At 64.2% G+C, this 22,762-nt stretch overlaps 1 protein-coding gene across 3 annotated transcripts in view; it reads right to left on the bottom strand.

The window, feature by feature from the left end:
* Nucleotides 1-4,241: 4,241 nt before the first annotated feature.
* The window catches only part of TBC1D22A (TBC1 domain family member 22A), a 361,580-nt gene continuing 343,059 nt past the window's right edge, over nt 4,242-22,762 (bottom strand). For all 3 annotated transcript variants that reach the window (XM_051839990.2, XM_051839991.2, XM_051839989.2), the window contains one exon: nt 4,242-5,748. In XM_051839990.2, coding sequence (XP_051695950.1) covers nt 5,620-5,748 — 129 coding nt within the window. In that variant the 3' untranslated portion in view covers nt 4,242-5,619. The remainder of the gene's footprint in view (nt 5,749-22,762) is intronic.

Below are 22,762 nucleotides of genomic sequence, written 5' to 3'. Positions count from 1 at the left end.
ACGCTGACAGCTACACGGATCCTCTGCACCTCTCCACACGTGTATTTACTGTCATCTGCCTGAAAGGCAGACAGCGCCAGTCCACCTGCCGGGTCACTCCCCAGATGCCTCTCCAGGCCGCAGCCAGGAGCCTGGAGCTGCCTCTGGTTTCCCACACGCTCGAGCCATCGTCTGCTGCCTCCCAGGGCGCATCTGCGAGCAGCCGGATGGGAAGCGGAGGGAGGGGCTCAGCCCGGGCGCTGTGCCGTGGGACCCGGCCCCCCACCCTTCCAACAGTGGGTGCTGGGCTGGCTTCCCACAGGGACTTCAGATGGCCCCAGCCCCGCCCTGTCACAGCCCCAGCCCCCTTGGCCACGGGCGGGGTGCGCCTCCATCCCGTGCTTCTGCGCTGGCCTGCAGCCGGCTCCTCCAGCCCGGCCCCCCTGGCCAGTGACTGGATCCGGGCCCGTCCGACAGCTGTGCCGCGCCGCAGCCTGGGCTCACCAAGCACGGGGGACTCCGAGCGTGGACTCCCCACCTACGCACTGTCCCCGCGGCCGCCCCATCTCTCCCTCATCCCACAGTCGGGCTGCTCCTTAATCTCCCTGTTTGAACAGCACCCCTTATCAGCTCCATCTCTTGCCATCACTTATCTTCCTGTTCTCTCAATGCCTATGATATTCAGGATCCCTCCCCTGCTACCTCAGCTGTCACTCCCCGCACTCCCACGGCTGACGGCGCTGTCTCCAGGCTGCCACACCGGCCGAGTCCCTGCCCCCGACCCTCCCCCCAGGCCTGCTTCGGTCCATCACCTCTACCCCAGCGGTGCTGCTCCTGCTCCGGTCGTCCTTCCTCTCTCCCACGGGTCCCTGCAGGTGGGCAGGCCAGGATCTCGCCCCAAGGCCGGCACTGCTGCTGCGTGTGGTCCTGTCTCTCAGGCCTCGTCCAGGGCGCTGTCCCAACGTGGCTGACGGGAACACGGTGCCTCCCAACCACGCTTCCGCCGCGTCAGCATTTCTCTTTGCTCTTCCACCCTCCTTCTCAACACCGTCAGTCGCTGGCTGCCGGAGTTCACGGAGTTCTAAGTGCGCACAGTGCAAGTCCTGAGCCTCCCGGCCACCGCCCTCAACCCGGGTCCTGAGCCTCCTCCCGGCACCGCCCTCAACCCGGGTCCTGAGCCTCCTCCCGGCTACCGCCCTCAACCCGGGTGCTGAGCCTCCTCCCGGCACCGCCCTCAACCGGGTCCTGAGCCTCCTCCCAGCACCGCCCTCAACCCGGGTCCTGAGCCTCCCGGCACCGCCCTCAACCCAATCCTGAGCCTCCTCCCAGCCACCGCCCTCAACCCGGGTCCTGAGCCTCCTCCCGGCCACCTTCCCCAACCCGGGTCCTGAGCCTCCTCCCGGCACCGCCCTCAACCAGGTCCTGAGCCTCCTCCCGGCACCGCCCTCAACCAGGTCCTGAGCCTCCTCCCGGCACGGCCTTCAACCCGGGCCTCTGCTCCTTCCCGCTGCTTTCCTCTCCCTTTCCCTCTGCTGGGCGTCGGGCGTGGTCTCTGTTCTCTAAGTCACCTGAAACAGTTAAATACTTCCTCAGGCTTGTGTTTCCTAGGCCATTCCAACGGAAGCCCACTGAGCAGGGCTGTCCATCGTGGCACTCTGTGTGCACATGGGTACATGTGTGTATGCGTGTGTGTGCACGCGTGTAGCCTGTGTGTGCAGGGCTGCAGTCACTGGTGGGCTCCTGATGGAGACTCCCACAGTGCACTCTGCTGCAGCCACGTCTCAGAGCGACAGGCATCTGGCACGGCCGCGCGTGCAACGGGAAGAGGACAGCAAGTCCGTGTACAGCGAGGGAACACGCGAGTTACGCTAATGCACACCACTGAGCATTATTCTTGGAGAATTTTAATGACAGAAAAGGCTTCAGGTACTGGCACAGCAGGTGTCCTAAGAGGTCTCTGTGCTGGCCTGCAAGGTGAGCGTGCAGAGGCCTGAGGACTGAGGAGGGAACAGGCGTGGGGGTAGCCAGAGAGGACAGGACCACCCCAGACCGGCGGCCGAGGCCGACCGGGCCCAGAAGCGAGACGCCAGGTGGCGGTGGACGCTGCGCTGGAGAGAGCCCATCCCGACCTAGCGGGGTGAAGGGGCCCACACCCCCGGCACCGCCCACCCCTGCCCCTCCCCCCTCAGCAGGCATCTGCCAGGGCCAGGGGAGACTGCGGCAGGGGAGGGACGGGCGGGGTATAGGCCTCACCTCGGGGTTCGCTTGGTGCCGTGTCCTCCTCTGTGACGCTGACCCCAGTTTAAAGAGCAACAGCAACCGAACAATCGGTGCAGAAACACGAGGACCGGCAGAGCCACAGCGCGTCTCCTGCTGTCCCGGGAGAAGGGGTCCCCGAGCCCAACGCCCGGGCCGGCACCTCCCCTCCCTCCCCCCGCGTGAACACCCCACTGGGCACTCGCAGTGGCCCGTGCTCCGCGCTGTGCCCGTCTTAGCTGACTCCTGGGTACTGAGGATTTGGCTGTGTCTCAGGCCCATCTGTCTCCCGCAGCCGCTGTCTGGGGACCGTGGCCTCTCCCGCGGTGCGCACGGACGCCCAGCAGTCCCCTTCTCTGCCGTGTTCAGCATTGGTTCCACGCCCGCAAGATCTCACCACACCCAGGGACACAGATGTTCAAGTACTTTTCAGTATGGAGGGTTTAATTTTTATATTTACATACATTCTCCCGGCGTTTATTTATTTATATTTTTTTCCTGGAAGAACAATCCGGTTTGTCAATGAATCGGACGCAGGCACGGCTGTCGGTGCCGGGCGCGTCCATGGCCACGCACACCACTGGTCCACTCTTCGTTGAGGGCCTTCTACGCCAGGGGCTGCCGGACGGTGTGGAAAGGCCTCCAAGCCGGGGCACAGAGCCCACTGGGCTATGAGTGCTGCTAGAGGGAGCCCCGGGGCCGGCATGGGCAGGCAGGAACCAGGGAGGCCCAGGAAGGACTCGTGTCCCAGGCAAACACCGCCCAGAGTCACATGGGGCAGGTCCACCGGGGCCAGGGAGCCAGCAAGGCCTCGAGCCCAGCGTGGGTGCTCCTGGAGGCCCAGGTGCAGGGCAGCTCGGAGCTGGACCTTCTCTGGACAGCCTGTCCCCACCTCCCAAACACAGGAGCTCCTGTCTCAGGTCCACGCCAGCGCCACGCACGCGTCTTCCACCCATCAGCCCTTTCAAAGCTCAGCCACTCCAAGGTCCCCTCCCTCGCACACGCCAGAATCTCGGCTGTCCCCACAGGTCTGTCCTTGCTAGGAGTCCAGTAGCCCCTTGGCAGGAACCAGCGGTGCCCACAGAGCCGGGCAGGCGCCAGCGGAGGTCAGGGATTCTCTCAGGGCCCTGGGGCTGGGTGTACATGTGTGTGCACACGTGTACATATGTGTTTGTGTGCGTGTGTGTGTGTGTGCAAGGCCGTGAAGACCTCAAGCTGCCTGAGGGACAATGGCCAAGCCCCAGACTCCGACCATGAGGGCAGAGGACAGTGGTCAGCTGCCACAGGCCCCTGCTCAGAGCACGGAGCCTCACCGCTGGTCCCGGTCTCCAGCCTGCAGGCATCGGCACGGCCAGCCCACACTGTGGCCCCCACACAGCTCCACGCTCAGTCACTGGGGACGAGAGAGGCAAGTGGGCTCCCCCGTGGGGGCGGTGGCCACCGCAGGGGACAGGAGCGCAGCCCGTGCCTGTCTGTGGGCAGCACAGGACAACTGCTGGGAGAGGCCCGAGCTTTGGGTGCGGCCGTGGGGCACTCAGAGCACGCGTACCTCCGATCTCCCTGACGACCGGGGCTCCGTGCGGCCATTTCAGTGAGGCAGGGTTGGTCCGTTAGGCCAGCGCTGCAGGCAGGGTGAACAGCTCCCAGGCCCCAAGAGCAGGAGGGAGAGGTCAGCCCTGGGGGCCCACCCCAGCACGGGCGCTTTCCCGAGCAGACACCTGGCGGAGGTGGCCACACGGGGAGGCCCCTCTTGCCCGCAGCCCACAGGGCGTCACCGAGGGGCCCACTTGTAGCCCAGCGCTATGCACGCCAGCTCTGAGCCCAGCAGCACGGGTCCAGGCCCAGGGTCCCTCAAGCGAGTCCAGCTTCACCCTCATCCCCCCGAAGACTCGGGGGCATCAGCAAGAGGGGGTGATGCCGCGCCCCACAGGGCCAGGCGCGCGAGGCTGAGCTCAGCCCGACCCACAGCCGCGCAAGTCCTGGAATCACAGGCCGAGGCCGCAGGCTTCGCGACTGCACCTTTATTCCACGTCTCCAGGACACGGCATTTCAGACAGCTCGCCTCCAGCACTCCCCCCGCCCCGCGTGGACACAGGACGCTCGTCCACGTCCCGAGCGCCACGGGAAGGTGCCCGGACCCAGCCCACCGGTGTGGGGCCCTCCTGCCTGTGGGGCCCGCTGCCCGGGGCACAGGCCTGCACAGCCGCGGTGATCCGAGGGCGGGGGAGCTCCCAGGGCCCATCTCGGCTAAGTGAGACGGGGAGTCCTGGGCGCTGGGATGGCCGGACCCCAGTCCCGGGGAGGGGCAGAGGGTGGGGCTGTGCTCATTGCTACGCTGCATGTAACGACCAGACTTCTCCCCAGGAGCAGGAATACGCGCACGCCACGTGCCCCCACACTCACAGCCTCCAGCTGGTGTGCTGGGCCGGGCAGGGGGTGTGGCTGCTCCTGAGGGGTGTTGGTGACAACAGGTTCCTGAGGACGGCAGCTGTCCTGGCTCAGGGTCCCAGGGGCCGAGGCTGCGGCCTCACGGGCAGGTGTCGGTGTCAGCGCAGGCCACACAGCCTGCGACGGGCCTGGGGGATGCAGGGGAAGCAAGCCCCGAGCCCCTGGAGCAGCAGACGCAGCCCTGGCAGGGCCCCAGGAGCCGGTGAGTCTCCACGAGGCAGGCTGGGCAGATCTGGCAAAGGGCAGCTAGGCCGCGGGGGCCGGGGAGGGGTGGGGGACACACAGGCCACTGCGGGCGCCACACCCTGCCCGCCTGCCGGCCTGCAGCCAGTGCCCAGGGCTCCGTGAGAACAGCCGCTCCGGGCCCTACCTGACACACACCCCCCGGGGCTGAGCCCTCTAAGAGGTCAGAGTGCAAAGTATGGCAGCTGGGAGTGGCCTCACAGCGCCCACCCACTCCTCGGGGCCCGGGGCCACTCCTGGATCCCACCCTGGCCATCAGCATTCTAGCATGTTCCAGCCAGGAGAGAACACAGCACGGGAAAGGGTGGGCTCTCCGCCGAGGGCAGTCTCACGTGGCGTTTCGTCTGTATTTTATTCTTTCACTCAACAGATCAAGTTTCGCGTTTCAGACAAGGTACCAGGCGGCGACGCCTCCCTCTGCCCCGGCCCCTCCGGCCGGGTCCGCCGACCGGCACCTCAGGAGGCGGGCATTTGGCAAGGACGCTGCTGGGCGGGCGAAGGGGCGCACCTCAGCCCCAAAGCCAGGACCCTCCCTGGCTCTCTTTGGTATCTCAGAAACAGGCGGCCCGTCCCTGCCAGCCCTGGACGGACCCTGGGCCTGGGTCTGGGCCTGGCCAGTGCCAGCAGGGCGGGGCCGCCCAGCAAGGCCCCCGTCCCCGGGGGCCCACGGCAGCCGCTGGCAGCGGGCCAGGCTCACTTCTTGTAGTGATTGGGGGCGTCGGCGAAGGCGAACTTGAGGCGGTAGGCCTCGGCCAGCAGCAGGCTGATGTCCTGGTCGCCCCAGTGGGCAGTGGGCAGGTTCTGCAGGAAGAGCAGCAGCTCCTGTGGACAGAGGACAGGCTGGTCAGCAGGGCACCGGCGAGGCCAGGGATCCCGAGAAGGTGCCCAGCCAGCAGCTGGGAGGTGGCGGGGGGCAGCGTGCCCACCTCCACCGGGCAGGCCCCCAGCCCCTCGCAGCTGGGACTCGGGACCTGCAGGCCCTCCACGTTCCCACGGGGACAGGCCACAGACTACATACGACGCAGGTGCCACCTCAGCCGGGAACTTCCTCCCCAAGCCCCTGAACTGCCCGCAGACAGAGCCCCCAGGGGAAGCCCCTGCTGCAGGAACCCCAGGGCGGGGCCAGCCCAGTCCCACCGCCCACAGCTTCCCGTTCCTGAGGCTCAGCCTGCGCTGTGAACAGGACCACCATGACGGCAGTCAGCTGATGGCACACAGGACACACAGGACGCCCAGCACCAAGAGAGGAACTGGGCGCACGGAGGACACACAGGGCACACGGCAGGAGCGCAGTGGACACACAGGAGGCACCTGTCACTCACTGGCTTCTCGAGTTCCAGGCAGGAGCCCTGCTTCAGAGCCTCCACACTGGAACCCCCTCTGCGGCCTGGCCCCCGGCCTGCAGCTGCCCATGTCTCCGAGCCACACCCAACAGCACCTGTGAAGAAGCCCCCGAGCTCGCGGGTCAGAAGGCGGCCATCGGACCCTGATGGGCTGGTGACTCGCTAACCACAACAGGGACGGGGTCCACGTGGTGAGACTCAGGCGGCCACAGACACGGACCACTGACCACCCGTGTGCAGAGCGGGGGAGACCCCAAGGGCAGGGCAGGATTCAGGGGAACCCGGAGGGAAGGCCTGGCAGGGTGGGGCTCAGAGGGCTGTGCGGACCAGGCCGTCAGCTCAGGGCCAGCCCAAGCCAGGCAGACGGCTCCACCAGGCACCCCGACTGCTCTGATGGCCTGGCCACGGGCAGGCTCCCCCACCCTCCTACCTCCCTGCCACATCCAAAGTCAGCAGGGGGTGGGGGCCCTCTAAGGGTGCTGGTGCCACCCTGCTCAGAGGCCTCGTGATGGAGAGGGCTGCCGGCTCGGCCCCTGACCGTGGACGCTCCTCGTCTCCCAGGCTTCCCACGCGGAGGGGCAGCCAAGGAGGCGCCGACTCCCGCCGTGTGGCCTAGGCTCTCTGCGCATCGCCCCCCCCCCCCCCCCCCCCGTCACCTGCGGCTGAGGACAGCAGTGTCTGTTCACGGGGCAGAATCAGGGTGCGCCCAGCTGTGCAGGCACGGGGCCTGGCCGCACTGGGACCCTCTCCGGCCAGGACACGCCTCCAACTGTTGTCTAACCGCAGTGCCCCTCCCCCTCGCCCATTCCACTTCCTTCGCACGTGGGGTGCTCTCCGTGAGCCTTTAAATTGAATTCACGGAGCAGATTTCCCTGGCAATACGTCCCCAGGGACACATCAACAGCAATCTGCTGTCTCTCACCATTAGACGCAGCTTACACGGATGCCAATCCAATTCTGGGCAGGTCATAAATAAACACCTCTGGTTTTATTTTTAATCCACTTGGCTTCATATTATCATGACCTCACTGCTTGCAAGGTGAGAGGCAGTGCCCTCCCGTTACGGGAACTCGCCGGCCACACTGCACACTCCATTTCGGAATCTAATTTCGTCCCCAGGTTCGCAGGACGGAGGGGAATGGAAAAGCCCGTTCTCCCCAGCCCGCGGCGCGGGAGAAGGCAAATCTATCTGGGTGACCTTTGCGGCACGCGGCAAGCACGGCCGAACGCGTCCTTAAATACAGATTTCGCTTTTACAAAGGCTCGTCTTATTTATGCACGGGCACACGGCGCGTTTATTAGCCGTGAGCTGTTCTGCATTACCCACATCACGCAGGTAAAGGGGCCGTAACTCAGGAAGCCATCACCGGGTCCCAGGAAGGGGCTGAGCGCGTGCTGGGACCGGCAGGAGGCCTTGCAGGAGCCCAGAGCCGGGCAGCGGATGGCTCCTGCGCCTCCAGCCTCAATGCTCAATGCTCCAGTAACCAGCCCCGGGGCCGAATCGGCAATGCAGACGCCAAGGGTGGCTTTGCCCACAACATCAGCCTCAAGTCCAGGAAGCATCGGGTCCCAGAGAAAAGCCACAGGAAAACGCCGAGTGATGTGCACCGCTGCCGATCGGCACGCGTCGGCCCTGCCTTGCCCGGTGCTCCTCTTCACACCATGACTGCAGCGGGAACGGCGGGGAGGGGACAACACACGCCTGGCGGTCAGAGCTCTGGGCCCAGCATGCAGAAAATAAGCAGATGTCCACCAACCCCAGCACCCAGGACACAGTCATGTCCACCCAACCCCCGCACTCTACATCACACTCATGTGCACCCCACCCCAGCACCCCAGGACACACTGACACCCCCCACCCCAGCACCCTAGGACACACTGATGCCCCTCACCCCAGAACCCAGGACACACTGATGCCCCCTATCCCAGCACCCCAGGACACACTGACCCCCCACCCCAGCACCTTAGGACACACTGACACCCCCCACCCCAGCACCCTAGGATACACTGACACCCCACACCCCAGCACCCTAGGACACACTGACCCCCCCATCCCAGCACCCCAGGACAAACTGACACCCCCCACCCCAGCACCTTAGGACACACTGATGTCCCTTCCTGACCCCAGCACCCCAGGACACACTGACGCCCCCCACCCCAGCACCCCAGGACACGCTGGTGCCCCCCTGACCCCAGCACCCCAGGACACACTGACACCCCCCACCCCAGCACCCTAGGACACACTGACATCCCCTATCCCAGCACCCTAGGACACACTCATGTCCCTTCCTGACCCCAGCACCCTAGGACACACTGACGCCCCCCACCCCAGCACCTTAGGACACACTGACACCCCCCACCCCAGCACCCTAGGACACACTGATGCCCCCTACCCCAGCACCCCAGGACACACTGACCCCCCACCCCTGCACCCTAGGACACACTGATGCCCCCCTAACCCCAGCACCCCAGGACACACTGATACCCCCCACCCCAGGACACACGGACTCCCCCCACCCCAGCACCCCAGGACATGCTGGTGCCTAGGGGGCGCCCAGGCCCGTGGACTCACACTCAGAAGCGCACCCTAGTCCTCAGTATGGGGAGACTCAGGTTTCAATCGACAATTTGGCCATGTTACAATCAACAGACTGAGGGCTCCACACAACCATGGGGCAGTTTACATGTCCACAGGTGAGAGGGCTGCAGAGTGGCGGTGAAGCCTTGGAGCGGGCACAAGCTGCACCCTCCCCGGAGCCTGGGGTCTCCCTGCTCCCTCCCCCGAGCCTGGGGTCTCCCTGCTCCCTCCCCCGAGCCTGGGGTCTCCCTGCTCCCCTGAGCCTGGGGTCTCCCTGCTCCCTCCCCCAAGCCTGGGGTCTCCCTGCTCCCTCCCCCGAGCCTGGGGTCTCCGCACTCCCTCTCCTGAGCCTGGGGTCTCCACGTTCCCTCCCCTGAGCCTGGGGTCTCCCTGCTCCCTCCCCTGAGCCTGGGGTCTCCCTGCTCCCTCCCCCGAGCCTGGGGTCTCCGCACTCCCTCCCCTGAGCCTGGGGTCTCCCTGCTCCCTCCCCCGAGCCTGGGGTCTCCCTGCTCCCTCCCCTGAGCCTGGGGTCTCCCTGCTCCCTCCCCCGAGCCTGGGGTCTCCCTGCTCCCCCGAGCCTGAGGTCTCCGCGCTCCCTTGCCCTCAGCCTGCCGTAAGTATCCAGTGTCCCACTCCCCTGATTGGCTGTAGGCCCTGGGTTTCCTCTCAGTACCCTTTCTGCTAGGTGGCCCACTGCAGGGGCTCCGTGGGGGAGGGACCAGCAGCAAGATCAGGGAACTGGACGCCAGAGGACCTGGGGGCTGCTCTGGCTCCACCACCACAGCAGACGTTCTCACCTGTGCCGCAGGGTGCCACGTGCCGTCTGCCGCATTGGCAGGTGTGCGCGCCCCTGTGTGCCCAACACCAAGCACACAGGTCTGCGCGCCCCTGTGTGTCCAACACCAAGCACTCAGGTCTGTGCGCCCCTGTGTGCCCAACACCAAGCACTCAGGTGTGCGCGCCCCTGTGTATCAACACCAAGCGCACAGGTCTGCGTGCCCCTGTGTGCCCAACACCAAGTGCACAGGTCTGCGTGCCCCTGTGTGCCCAACACCAAGCACTGTGTGCCCAACACCAAGCACACAGGTCTGTGCGCCCCTCTGTGCCAACACCAAGCACTCAGGTGTGCGTGCAGGACGTCTCGAGGTGTGGATGAGGGTTCACAGGGAGGTGCTCATCTGGCTCCTGATAGCAAGAGGCTGATGCTCCTTGGGACATCCAGGGTGCCCAGTAACCGGTGCTGGGAACTGAGAGCCGCCCAGGGACGAGATCACACTGGGCCCCGACCTCACACCGCAGGGCACAAGCAGCACAGGGGCATCCGAGCCCTAGGTTTAGCACAGCCGAGCTCCCTGCTAACTCCGAGCAGGCAGAGCCTTCCTCACCAGGACTCCAAGCGCAGAAGCACTCACAGGCACATGGAAACCTAACAACCTCTTGTAAAGAAGAAAATACCACAACATACGGTAGGTGCACACCATCCCTCTCAACACACAAAAACACGCATGTCTGTCAGAAGACGAACGAGAAAGTGGAAGAAAGTGCAACTCCGCTCAGAGAAAGCGAAGCCGGCTCTAGCAGAGAGAGAACCCTCAAGTGGAGAAAAAGACCAAGACCCTGAAAGGGACTGGCGCAGACAGGAACAGACGCTTACGGGAGAGGAGGCCAAGTGGCCCGACCGTGCGACCGACACTCACCCTCCGTGAGGGAGCTGGGGTGCCACTTGCCGCGGCCGAGCCTGGTGGCAGTCTCCAAGCTGCACGGCCCACTCTGTGGCCAGGAGCAGTCACCAAACACACGAGGGAGCTCGAGTTAGCTGTGTCAGGGGTGCCCACGGTTGGGCGCTGGGGGTGACCAGGGCCCTCTGTCCCAGGGGTGCAGCGTGTGGCACTCAGCATGACGGCGCTGGTCTCTGCAGCTCCGTGCCACGGGGCCACCCGAATCCCAGCCTCCTCGCTGCTCGGCGGCCAGACGTGGCACCCACTGCCTGCCCTGAAATCCAAGCCGCACGTCCCCCACACAGCTGCCCCTCGGCATCTGTGGGGGAGGATCCTGCACCCCCCGAGGAAACCAGGATCTATGGACGTCTAGTTCCTTCTGCAAGATGGCACAGTACATGCGTTAAACCCACACGTCCTCCCTCACGCTTCAAATCTCTCTAGCCCACTTAGGACACCCAGCACGGTACAAATGCCCTGTGCAGCTCAGAGATGAGGACAGGAGGGAAACAGTGCACGCCCAGCACAGGCACGACTCCTCCCCCACGGACACCAAACCTGGACAGGGAGAGCTGACTGTATCTCATGGCCCAGTGTCAGGGGCGGCGCGGAGGCTTACCCTGCCAGTGTTCGTGCAAGAAACCCCGCCATCCGCGTAGATGGGCAGTTACTCAGCACCGCAGAGTGATCAGAGGCCCCTCAGACAGTAGGAGCAGGGTGGCGGGGGCACCTGGAAGCCGCCGGCACCTCTGTGCCAGGACATTCGCAGACCAACAGAGTAGGTGAGGTACGGCTCCCAGAGCAGCAGCCGGCCCAGGGTGCAAGAGCGGGCCTGCATCCTGCCCGTGAACCTCCACTCCCGCACACTTCTCCTGCAGCGGGGAACGCTGGAAACGGCACCTGGGTTTTTAAAAGGCATCTCGGGCACCTCCTCCAGCTAGAAGCCTCTCCAGGAAGGGCCCCTCCCCTGTAGGATGAGTTGTGGCAGCCGAGGGGCCTGGCCAGCCTGTGCTGGGGGGGCGGGGGGGGCTGACTGCCTCCCCTTCTTCCCAGCGCCCCAGACTGCAGGGCGTCTAGGCTGGGGTCTGAGCTGGGGAGCAGCCAGGATGCTCCTCCTGGACAGGCAGGGAACGCTGTGGACTCCTCTGCCTGGGAGCTTAAATCCATTTTTTAGTATCTATTTATTTGTTTTATCTATCTGAAAGGCTGACCAACAGAGCCAACACTAGGCTAGCCCAAAGCCAGGAGCCCAGACGTCCGTCTGGGTCTCCCACGTGGGTGGCGGGGCCGAGCACTTGTGCCATTAGCCCCTGCCTGCAAGGTGCATTAGCAGAGCTGGATCAGAAGCCGGCAGCCGGGGTTGGAACCCGGGCCTCCCTCGAGCCCGAGCCGTCTTTCAGTTCTCCTGGGGACACTCTCTCCCTTTGCAGTCTCAGTCCCTGGGCGTGGCCGTGTCAGAGCGAGGAGGAAGAGAACTGGCCAGGGCGCACGTGGCTGACAGATCCCGGGCATTTCAGAACCAGCAAGGGCAGGGCCCAGGGGAGGCCCTCCACTGTGTCGCTCGGAAGCAGCAGGGGCCCTCAGAGGACAGGCCCAGGGCTCACAGTGTCAGCCCCCAGCCGGCAGCCCCACCCCCACTGACCCAGCGAAGCGCGGCTCCTTCTCCCGGGCAGCCGGCATCGAGGGGCTGCGCAGCTCTGCCTGCCTCCAAGGCCCAGCTGCACTGCGTGGGCCCCTCCTCCCGAGGACCCCCAGTTAATGGTGGGGAGAGGGTCCTGGATACAACCAAAAACTGCGAACCCCGCTGCCCCGTCACCTTCTGCACCAGGCAACCTCACTACGCTCACACGCTTACAAGTCAGATCTGGGCACTGGACGCCATCATTCCAGGACCTGGAGGATGTACGCGACATGGAAGGTGTGTGTCAGGCAGGTGTCATGTATGAGGTGTGTGTGTTATTCTTGGTGGATATACTGTGATGTGTGATGTGAGTGTGAGTGTGGTTTGTGATACGTGTAGTGTGTGGTGTGAGTGTATACGGCACGTGTGTTGTGTGTACAGTGTGATGTGCGTGGGAGGTGTGTGTGTGAGAGGTATGTGGTAGATCTGTGGTGTGTGTTAAGTGTGTGGTGTATAAGGCGTGTGTGTGGAGTGTGGAGGGTGTGGCACGTGTGTGTGGAACAGGGAGAGGGCACCTCGCGTCTGTACACAGCTCTGGCCTGGGCTGAACACACCACGCAGCCGAGTGCAGGACGCCCGCCCACGTCCACAGACGGGCAGGCCCTGACCCGGGGAACCAGGGCTGCGTGTAGGTCCTTGCTGTGCAGGCCCTCAGCTGTGCCTGCAGGTCAGGGTGTGAAGTGTGGCCAGGCCACTGCTATGCCAGGGCTGCCCGGTCCCGGCCGCTCCTCTCCCTTTCCTTGCGTTTTGCTGCCTAACAAGGAGGCCCCATCTGACCGAGGACAAACGAGTCACGCCTCTCAACAACCTCTTCTACAAACCGCTCTGCCCTGGATCCCCGCGTTCTGCGGCTGCAGCGCCCCGTGTGTGTCCGAGGGCCTGGGTCACGCGGAACCGACTTCTCGTTTCTAGGATGCCAACAGAGGCCAGCCAACATGAGCGCTGGTGGTGGCTGCACTGGACACAGGCCAGGAGGGAGCCTCTGCTGCCTCCCGGAGGAGCACCTGCAGGGCAGCCCTGACGGGGGTGGGAGTGGAGGGGTGCGGTGGGCGGGGAGAAGTGTGGGCTCAGCTGCAGGGTGGAAAGCGAACAGTGGGGAAGGCCCAGGAAGGGCTGCAGGGCCCGGCCAGTACCAAGCTCCGGGTCTGGAGCAGGCACCCAGGAAAGCCCTGCAGAGACCTGCACGGCCGGGCTCCCCGGCACCTCCAAAGTATAGAAGAACACAGGCTTGAGGGTGCTGACTCCCAACTCACAGCTGGGCCTCCCCCAGATCTCTCCACCCTGGGCTGCAAACCCTGAGAGAGAACGGAGGCTGGGAACCGAGGTGCTGTCTCGGTGGCCATGCAACACCTCCCAGCGTGAGGGCCAGCGCTGTGGCAGGAGGGGCTCCCGCGAGCGCCGGCACCACCCACCCGGGGAAGGGGGAGACGGCACAGCCCTACCTGCCAGCCGCGCTGCGGTACACACGGGAGGGCCCGGGCAGAGCAGGCAGGAAAGGTGCGCGGCCCGCCCTGAACCCTGCAGCGGTGAGACCACACAGGGCTGCCGCACAGGCTGCGGTGAATCGCAGCTGCGTGACACTCGCACGGAGGCCAGCTCACGCGGCGCAGGCAGGGAAGTTCCAAGCACACAGGCGGCTGTGGGCTGGAGTCTGAACTTTCCGGTGAGTGAGAACACCAAGACGCAGGACCCAGAACGCCGTGTGGGCCAGAGCGGGGCTGCCACGCCGAGCGCTTCGTAGATCTGTGGTGTTGATCCCAGGTGAGTGGGGAACGGGGAGCTGAGGAGGAGCGGGGGCTGCTTCCCGGGTGGGGGACAGCTCCTCAGCGAGAGCCAGAAGTGCGTGAGCCCCTCCTGCAGGAAGGGGAGCCCAAGTCCCTGTCAGCCTCAGGCACTGTGGGCACTGGCAAGGCCACTCTGTCCTGAGTCACCTGCACATCACCAGGCCCCTCCAAATGGTCCTGAACACGACAGCTGTGCTGTGGGGACCCAAGGACCACTGAACTGTGACCAGAAAGAGGGCGGAGCCCGCTGAGCTTCCAGGGGCCAGCAGCTGAGATGAGGGGCGCCCACCCAGGTGGGCCAGGGCACTCACCCAATTCACAGGTGACCGTGAAACCCAGCACGCACAGCGAGAGGACACACACGGTGAGGCAGGACAGACGCCCGGGAGTGGTGGGAGAGGAGCTGCTGCGAGAGCCCAGGCCCACCCGCATGCCCGGGTTCACTGCGTGCCGCCACCAAGCCACCAAGCCACCAAGCCACCAAGCCACCAAGCCGAGCCTCTGTCCCTGCGACTTGTCCTGCAGGGTGCCTTCCACCCCACCACTCCCAGAGATGACAGCAGGGCTACCCCACTGCCACCCCCGCCTCGGCTCCCACCACCATGCCTCTGCTCGGCCTGGAGCCTAGAATGGGGTCCCCACGTGGACGCAGGAGCCTGGCTGGTGCAGCACAGCCGCTGCCTGCCCGCGCCCGGAGCCGCAGGACTGTGCACGGGAGGGGCCTCCTCTGTGGAGCCGGCGAGTGTGTCCATGTCCACGACGGCCGCCTGGGGAGAATGCTGGCTGGAGAGAGGTCACGGGCAGCGGGGGCGGGGCTGGCTGAAGGGGCCCAGGGGTGTCCACAGATGCAGCGCCCACGGAGAAGCAGGCACTCGCCTGTCTTCTGGTGCTCTGCCTGTCTCATCGGTGGCCTTTCACCAGCAGATCAAAGGACACAGGACATAAGAGACAGGGCAGACATGAAGGCGACCAAGCACAAACGGGCGGCTGACGGCCCACACAGCCCCTCTGTCTGGGAGCGAGCCTGCGCCCGGGGACGCGAGCTTCCTCTGCTCCCTGAAGCGTGGGCTGTGCTGTGGTGCCCTTCAGGTGTCACATCCCACTGGCCCTCTGCCTCCCAGGAGGAGCTGTGTGGCCGTGGGGCACCCCCCCTTGCCCTGACTAGCCCTGATCCAGACAGCCGGCAGGCCCAGGGGGCCGCTTCCCGCCTCCCTCCCGCCCCTCTCCCGCCCAGCCCATTCTGGGAGTGCAGAGTGCAGGCTCTGACAGCTGATTTGACAATCCAGTGATTAGTTTGAAAGTCTTGTCAAGTTTGGGACCAAACCGGGGCTAAAAATAGGGAGACAGTGACAGCCGGCTGGGACTGGACGGCGGCTGCCGGGCTGGCCAGTGCAGGCGCACAGCCCCCGGGGCTGAGGCGGAAGCTTGCACTGTAGTGCGGCCTGCTTCTGAGGAGCCCTCGTGGCGAGGCCACCCGCGTCCTTGTAACGAATTCTGTGTCTTCCCCAGAGGAGAGGAATGCTTGGCGAGGATGCAGGAGCCGGCCCTGTCGGTGCCCCTGGGCCCTCGGCCGAGGGGCGTCTGACACCCTCCCGGAGCAGCTCCCATCCTAGCTCCACAACGAGAGTTGGAGTCACGCCGCGAGGACGCCCTCGCTCTGTCCACGCTGCCCCCGAGGCACCACTCCAGGAGGGCAGGGAAGAAGGCACACTCGCGGAGGAGGGCCCAGCGGCAGAGACCCCCGCTCTGCGCCGGCGCCAAGGCAGGGCTCTGAGAGACTGCTCAGCTGCGGCTCTCAGAGGCACTGGCAGCCACAGGCGGGCACAGAGGGCATCCCCAGGTCCCTGCTGGGCTCTGGGCCAAGACAAAGGACGCGCGCCCAGGGAGCCCAGCACCTTGGGCAGCCCGTGGCCTGGCTTTGGTCCTGCCACCACACCCGAGGGGCACTTCTTGGCCTTAGCCTTCTGTGGCCATCCCTGCTGGCCACCCCCTTTTCCCAGAACCCTTAGCTTAGCCTCTCCCGATGCTGCTCTCCATTTCCTCACCCCTGGCTTGGGCACCTGTGCAACCTCCACGGCAGCCCTGCCAGGCCACTGAGCGCAGCAGGGCCCAGGCCCTCTTCCCCCGCAGTCCCAGGTGTCCAGGGAGCCAGGAAGAACACTGCCAGACCCCTATTCCCGAGTTCCAGCCTTGTTACCCTGCGCACTGCTGTCAGTGACCCCCGTCCTGTCCCCGTCACCCCAACACCCTACACACTGCTGTCAGTGACCCTCCATCCTGTCCCTGTCACCCCAACACCCTGCGCACTGCTGTCAGTGACCGCTGTCCTGTCCCCGTCACCCAACACCCTACACACTGCTGTCAGTGACCCCCCATCCTGTCCCCATCACCCCAACACCCTGTGCACTGCTGTCAGTGTCCCCCATCCTGTCCCCGTCACCCCAACACCCTACACACTGCTGTCAGTGACCCCTCATCCTGTCCCTGTCACCCCAACACTCTGCACACTGCTGTCAGTGACCCCCGTCCTGTCCCTGTCACCCCAACACCCTGTGCACTGCTGTTAGTGACACCCATCCTGTCCCTGTCACCCCAACACCCTGCGCACTGCTGTCAGTGACACCCATCCTGTCCCCGTCACCCCAACACCCTGCACACTGCTGTCAGTGACCCCCCATACTGTCCCCGTCACCCCAACACCCTGCGCACTGTCAGTGACCCCCCGTCCTGTCCCTGTCACCCCAACACCCTGCACACTGCTGTCAGTGACCCCCGTCCTGTCCCCATCACCCCAACACCCTGTGCGCTGCCGTCAGAGGAAGTCCCCAGTCCGTGCCTGGCTACCTGAACACCCCGTGCACTGCTGTCAGAACAGGCTTAATTGCCAATTTGTATTTTTCACGCCTGTTCTCTATGCCCACTAGAGTGTTTGCTCCACAGGGCAGGGCCCCACTTATTACTGTAACAGCAGGAAGCAGCGTGCTGACAGGCCCACCAGCGCCTGCAGTATGCAAGGACAGTGGCAGTTGTGGCCAGAGCCATGATTTCCGAGGGCAATGACAGCAGCCTGCATGTGACAAAGCAATGCTGCAGACAAGGCCGGCAGGCGGATGAAGCTGGCTCTGGCCCAGGGCAGCCAGGGGTGAGGAGGGCCACTAGCGTGGGCCTGGTCGCTTGGCTTTTAGCAGGACCAAGACAGACCCCAGAGCAGCTCTCTGTGCACAGCACGGGGTGGGGGGCTGGTGGAGAGGGTGAGCAGGGTGCTAGACAGAGGCTGTTTGCTCTCAACAAGAGGGAGAAGGACGCGCGAGCTGCAGAGGGCGCCAGACCCACCTGTCCCTGCCCGGCTGTCGTCTCCACACCCTTGCCCCAGCCCCTTCATCTGCTCCGGCCAACACCCACACAGAAGCACACACTGCACCCACTCACACAGCTGACAGCACGCCCCAAACGGTCACCTCTGCTGGGTGTCAGTATGGGGGGTCCTCTGCTTCCCCTGTGGGGACGCTGTCCTGGTACCTGAAACTGCCCACCAAAACGCTGGCTCCCTGATGCTCAAACAGCTGCTCTCAGAGCAAATCAAGAACATACAGCTGTTCCGGGCAAAAAGACCCGGTGCACCAGCCTGGCTGGCTCCCAGTCCAACCAGGGCAGCTCCAGGAGCCAGGCACAGCCGGAGGGAGCCCTAACGTGGAGATGCCTTCCACACACGGAACGAGGCCCACACAGACCCTCACACTGGGCACTGCCATCACAGCACCACACCCAGGAGCAAGCTTCCAGAGGGGACAGTGGCCTGCAAATCCTGGCACAGGACCTGACCCTCCATCCCACGCTGCAGAGCTGTGCTCTGAGCACCACACTGCCACACCCAGCCCACAAAGGGGCTCCTCCCAGGGCCAGGGCCCGGCAGGTGGTGGCCCTGCTGGTTCCTTCTGCAAGTGCCTGGGGTCCAGAAGGAAGGTGCGTTATGCCCTTGCTCACTCACAGGGTGGCTTCCACCTAAGGCAGGAGGGGGTCCAGGTGAGTCAGGACACGGTGATCACAAGAACTTCAGAGCTGCCCCTCCCAGAACCTGCCCAGGCCCAGCCCAGCAGCCAGCACAGCCAAGATGGTGGTCACTGAGTGCCATCAGGCGGTCACTAGGTCCCTCGGACAGTCACCAGGTCCCTCAGGCAGTCACCAGGTCCCTCGGGTGGTCACCAGGTCCCTCGGGTGGTCACTAGGTCCCTCGGGCAGTCACCAGGTCCCTCGGGCGGTCACTAGGTCCCTCGGGCAGTCACCAGGTCCATTCGGGCAGTCACCAGGTCCCTCGAGCAGTCACCAGGTCCCTCTGGCGGTCACTAGGTCCCTTGAACAATCACTAGGTCCCTCGGGCGGTCACTAGGTCCCTCGGGCAGTAACTAAATATGTTGGGTGGCCACAGCGTACCTCAGGTAGTCACTGCCTAGGTCGGTCGGCCACTACATAGCCCAGGCCATCACTGAGTGTCCAGGCCCCAGAGACCTTCCCAACAACAGTGCAAACTTTGAAGGCGACATCTAGATGTGTGATGTCCCTTTCAGCAGGGTTGGCTTCCTGGCTTCAGAGTGAGGTGCATGTGGTGCGTATGTACACTGTGAGTATGTGACCTGTGGTTGAGTGTGTGATGTGTGATGTGTAGGCTGTATCACTGTGGTGTAGACTGTAGGCTTGTGACTTGTGGAGTGTCTGCTGTGAGTGTATATGGCCTGTGTATATTGTGTATGAGGAGTGTGATGTGTGTGAGGGGTGTGTGCATGTGTCTATAAGGCCTGTATGGGGAGTGTGATGTGTGTGGGAGGGGTGTGGTATGTGTGTATAAGGTGTGTGGGGGGTGTATGGGGAGTGTGATGTGTGTGGGAGGGGTGTGGTGTGTGTGTATAAGGTGTGTGAGGGGTGTATGGGGAGTGTGATGTGTGTGGGAGGGGTGTGGTATGTGTGTATAAGGTGTGTGAGGGGTGTATGGGGAGTGTGATGTGTGTGGGAGGGGTGTGGTATGTGTGTATAAGGTGTGTGGGGGGGTGTATGGGGAGTGTGATGTGTGTGGGAGGGGTGTGCATGTGTGTATAAGGTGTGAGGGGTGTATGAGGAGTGTGATGTGTGGGAGGGGTGTGCATGTGTGTATAAGGTGTGTGGGGGGGTGTATGGGGAGTGTGATGTGTGTGGGAGGGGTGTGGTATGTGTGTATAAGGTGTGGGGGGTGTATGGGGAGTGTGATGTGTGTGGGAGGGGTGTGGTATGTGTGTATAAGGTGTGTGGGGGGTGTATGAGGAGTGTGATGTGTGTGGGAGGGGTGTGGTATGTGTGTATAAGGTGTGTGGGGGGGTGTATGGGGAGTGTGATGTGTGTGGGAGGGGTGTGGTATGTGTGTATAAGGTGTGGGGGGGTGTATGGGGAGTGTGATGTGTGTGGGAGGGGTGTGGTATGTGTGTATAAGGTGTGGGGGGTGTATGGGGAGTGTGATGTGTGTGGGAGGGGTGTGGTATGTGTGTATAAGGTGTGTGAGGGGTGTATGAGGAGTGTGATGTGTGTGGGAGGGGTGTGGTATGTGTGTATAAGGCGTGTGGGGGGGTGTATGGGGAGTGTGATGTGTGTGGGAGGGGTGTGGTATGTGTGTATAAGGTGTGGGGGGGTGTATGGGGAGTGTGATGTGTGTGGGAGGGGTGTGGTATGTGTGTATAAGGTGTGAGGGGTGTATGAGGAGTGTGATGTGTGTGGGAGGGGTGTGGTATGTGTGTATAAGGTGTGAGGGGTATATGGGGAGTGTGATGTGTGTGGGGGGGTGTGGCATGTGTGTATAAGGTGTGGGGGGGTGTATGAGGAGTGTGATGTGTGTGGGAGGGGTGTGGTATGTGTGTATAAGGTGTGTGAGGGGTGTATGGGGAGTGTGATGTGTGTGGGAGGGGTGTGGTATGTGTGTATAAGGTGTGTGAGGGGTGTATGGGGAGTGTGATGTGTGTGGGAGGGGTGTGGTATGTGTGTATAAGGTGTGTGTGTGGAGTGTGGAGTGTGTGGCGTGTGTGTGGAACAGGGAGACACAGCTCTGGACACAGCTCTGGCCTCGGCCCCGTGTGCAGGACACTGCTTCCCGCAGGACAGACACCAGTGTGCCTCCCACCCGTCCATGTCCACAGACAGGCAGGCCCTGGCCGCGGAACCAGGACTACATGACATTCTCCTCTGCCACATACATTGCGTAAGAACCACGTGCTGACCAGTTACGCCACGGGAGCTCCTGTAACATACATCGTAAAAACAATTAAATTTCCTGCGTTGTTGAAGTCTGTGCTCAGACACTGACTTCCCACGGCTGGGAAGCCAGGAGGAGACGCGCAGGCGGCGGAGGTCGGGGAAGGTCACACAGGCGGAGTGCGTGCGGGGAGCCACTGACCTGCCTCAGCCAGGGACGGCCGCGCTGAGCCCCTCGGACCGGGAGTCACCAGGACCCACCCACAGTGTTAAAACGCCAGCCTCATAGGCACCACTGCTCACAACCGGGCAGGTCCCAGGGCCTGGGTCCCCTTTCGCCAATGTCCGTTGGTTGATTTATCTGAAAGCAGAGCAGGTCCCTTCCTTTCGAGCCCCCACGAGCTCACAGTGCACAGGCCCAGCGATGGACACTGGACAGAACCAAGCTGCTCCTGGGGCAGAGCCCAGTGCACAGGGTGGTTCCTGAGCCACACATTCCTGGCTACTTCTGGGACTCCGATGAAAAGGTGAACTCAAGGAGGCCTGGAGGCTGCAGGAGGCCGGGCCCCTCACTGCACCCCGGCACGGGGCTGGGCCCCTCACTGCACCCCGGCAGGAGGCTGGGCCCCTGACTACACCCCGGCACGGGGCTGGGCCCCTCACTGCACCCCGACACGGGGCTGGGCCCCTGACTACACCCTGGCACGGGGCTGGGCCCCTCACTGCACCCCCACATGGGGCTGGGCCCCTCACTGCACCCCGGCACGGGGCTGGGCCCCTCACTGCACCCCGGCACGGGGCTGGGCCCCTCACTGCACCCCGGCACGGGGCTGGGCCCCTCACTGCACCCCGGCACAGGGCTGGGCCCCTCACTGCACCCCGGCTTGGGGCTGGGCCCCGACTCCACCCTGGCACAGGGCTGGGCCCCTCACTGCACCCCCAGCATGGGGCTGAGCCCCTGACTGCACCCCGGCACGGGCTGGGCCCCTCACTGCACCCTGGCAGGAGACCGGGCCCCTGACTGCACCCCGGCACGGGCTGGGCCCCTCACTGTACCCGGCAGGAGACCGGGCCCCTGGTGTCCTCCACCTGGGACAGGGCAGCACTGAGTTCTGCTGGGCCTGGTCGGGGGGGGGGGGGGGCAGTGACGCTGCAGGGAGACTGCAGCGCCCCCTAGCCCACCCCTGCACTGCCGCAGGCTTAGAGAAAGGTATCAGGTCCCTTCTACAGGTGAGAAGCTGGGGACCAGGGGACAAGGGCCCAGCCCTCACTGCCCCACGACGAGGCAGAGGGGACCCTGACCACAGCTGGAGGATGGCCAACAGGCCCAAGGCGTCCCTTTGATTCTGAAGGCACTGTCCCTGGGGTCCACGGGGAGCAAGTCCCCAAAGGCGTGGAGCCGTCGAACGTCGAGCCTCACCCACGCAGACCTCAGCTACCTGCACTCCCGTGTCCCCCGCTTCTTCCAGAACCGTCCTTCCTCATTACCCACAGTGGACACCTGCAGCCTCTGTGAGCTTCTGGGCCAAGGGCTGGCTGGCCTCGCGCGCCCCTTCTCCGCCCGGCCACCTGCTGAAGGAAGGAGCACGGGAAGCTGCCCACCAGGGTGCGGAGCAGCCCCTACCCCAGCCCCTAAGGTTCCACCCACGCCGCCCTCTGCAGACATCTCAGAGCCCACCGGCCCTGTGCAGGACTGTGGGGGCCCAGCTCTGCAGGTGGGGGAGGAGCTGCAGGACTGTGGGGGGCCCAGCTCTGCAGGTGGGGGAGGAGCTGCAGGACTGTGGGGGGCCCAGCTCTGCAGGTGGGGGAGGAGCTGCAGGACTGTGGGGGGGCCCAGCTCTGCAGGTGGGGGAGGAGCTGCAGGACTGTGGGGGGGCCCAGCTCTGCAGGTGGGGGAGGAGCTGCAGGACTGTGGGGGGCCCAGCTCTGCAGGTGGGGGAGGAGCTGCAGGACTGGGGGGGCCCAGCTCTGCAGGTGGGGGAGGAGCTCTGACTTCTGAAGAATGAACAATGCAGCCAGTGCAGGGATAAACACCGCATGGCATTTTGCTGAATGTCTAATTAAGTTCCTATTTTTAGAACTTTTTGAAAACCATTTGAAAGAAATAAATGGGGCCTGCATGTGATGCCGTGAGCCGACTCCACACTAACAAGGTCTGGGCTGCGACACAGCTCGCTGGGCTCGGGACCGGCCGCGGTGCTGTCACGAGCGCCAACTCCAGGCTGTCCCTACGTCCCTGGACACACCCACAGTAACAGTCCTGCCTGTGTCCCCAGGAGAGGGGCCCCTAACGCCACGTGCGCCCCCTCCCCCAGGAGTGGACCTGGCTCCTTAGCTGGCCAGTGACAGGCGGGACTTTCACTCCTCTCTCCCTACTTACTCACTCAGCTCCCGCCCTCCTCCCCGGTCCTCAAGAGCCACACCGGAAGCAGTGCTTGGCTTGGAAACGGAAGCAGAGACAGCAAAGAGGGGCCGGGCCAGGCTGCAGGGACAGCACAGCAGGCACAGGAGCCCCTGGGAGA

Source organism: Oryctolagus cuniculus, chromosome 11 (assembly GCF_964237555.1).
Source record: "Oryctolagus cuniculus chromosome 11, mOryCun1.1, whole genome shotgun sequence".
NCBI classification, from domain to species: domain Eukaryota; kingdom Metazoa; phylum Chordata; class Mammalia; order Lagomorpha; family Leporidae; genus Oryctolagus; species Oryctolagus cuniculus.
This window is presented reverse-complemented; position numbering and strand designations above follow the sequence as displayed.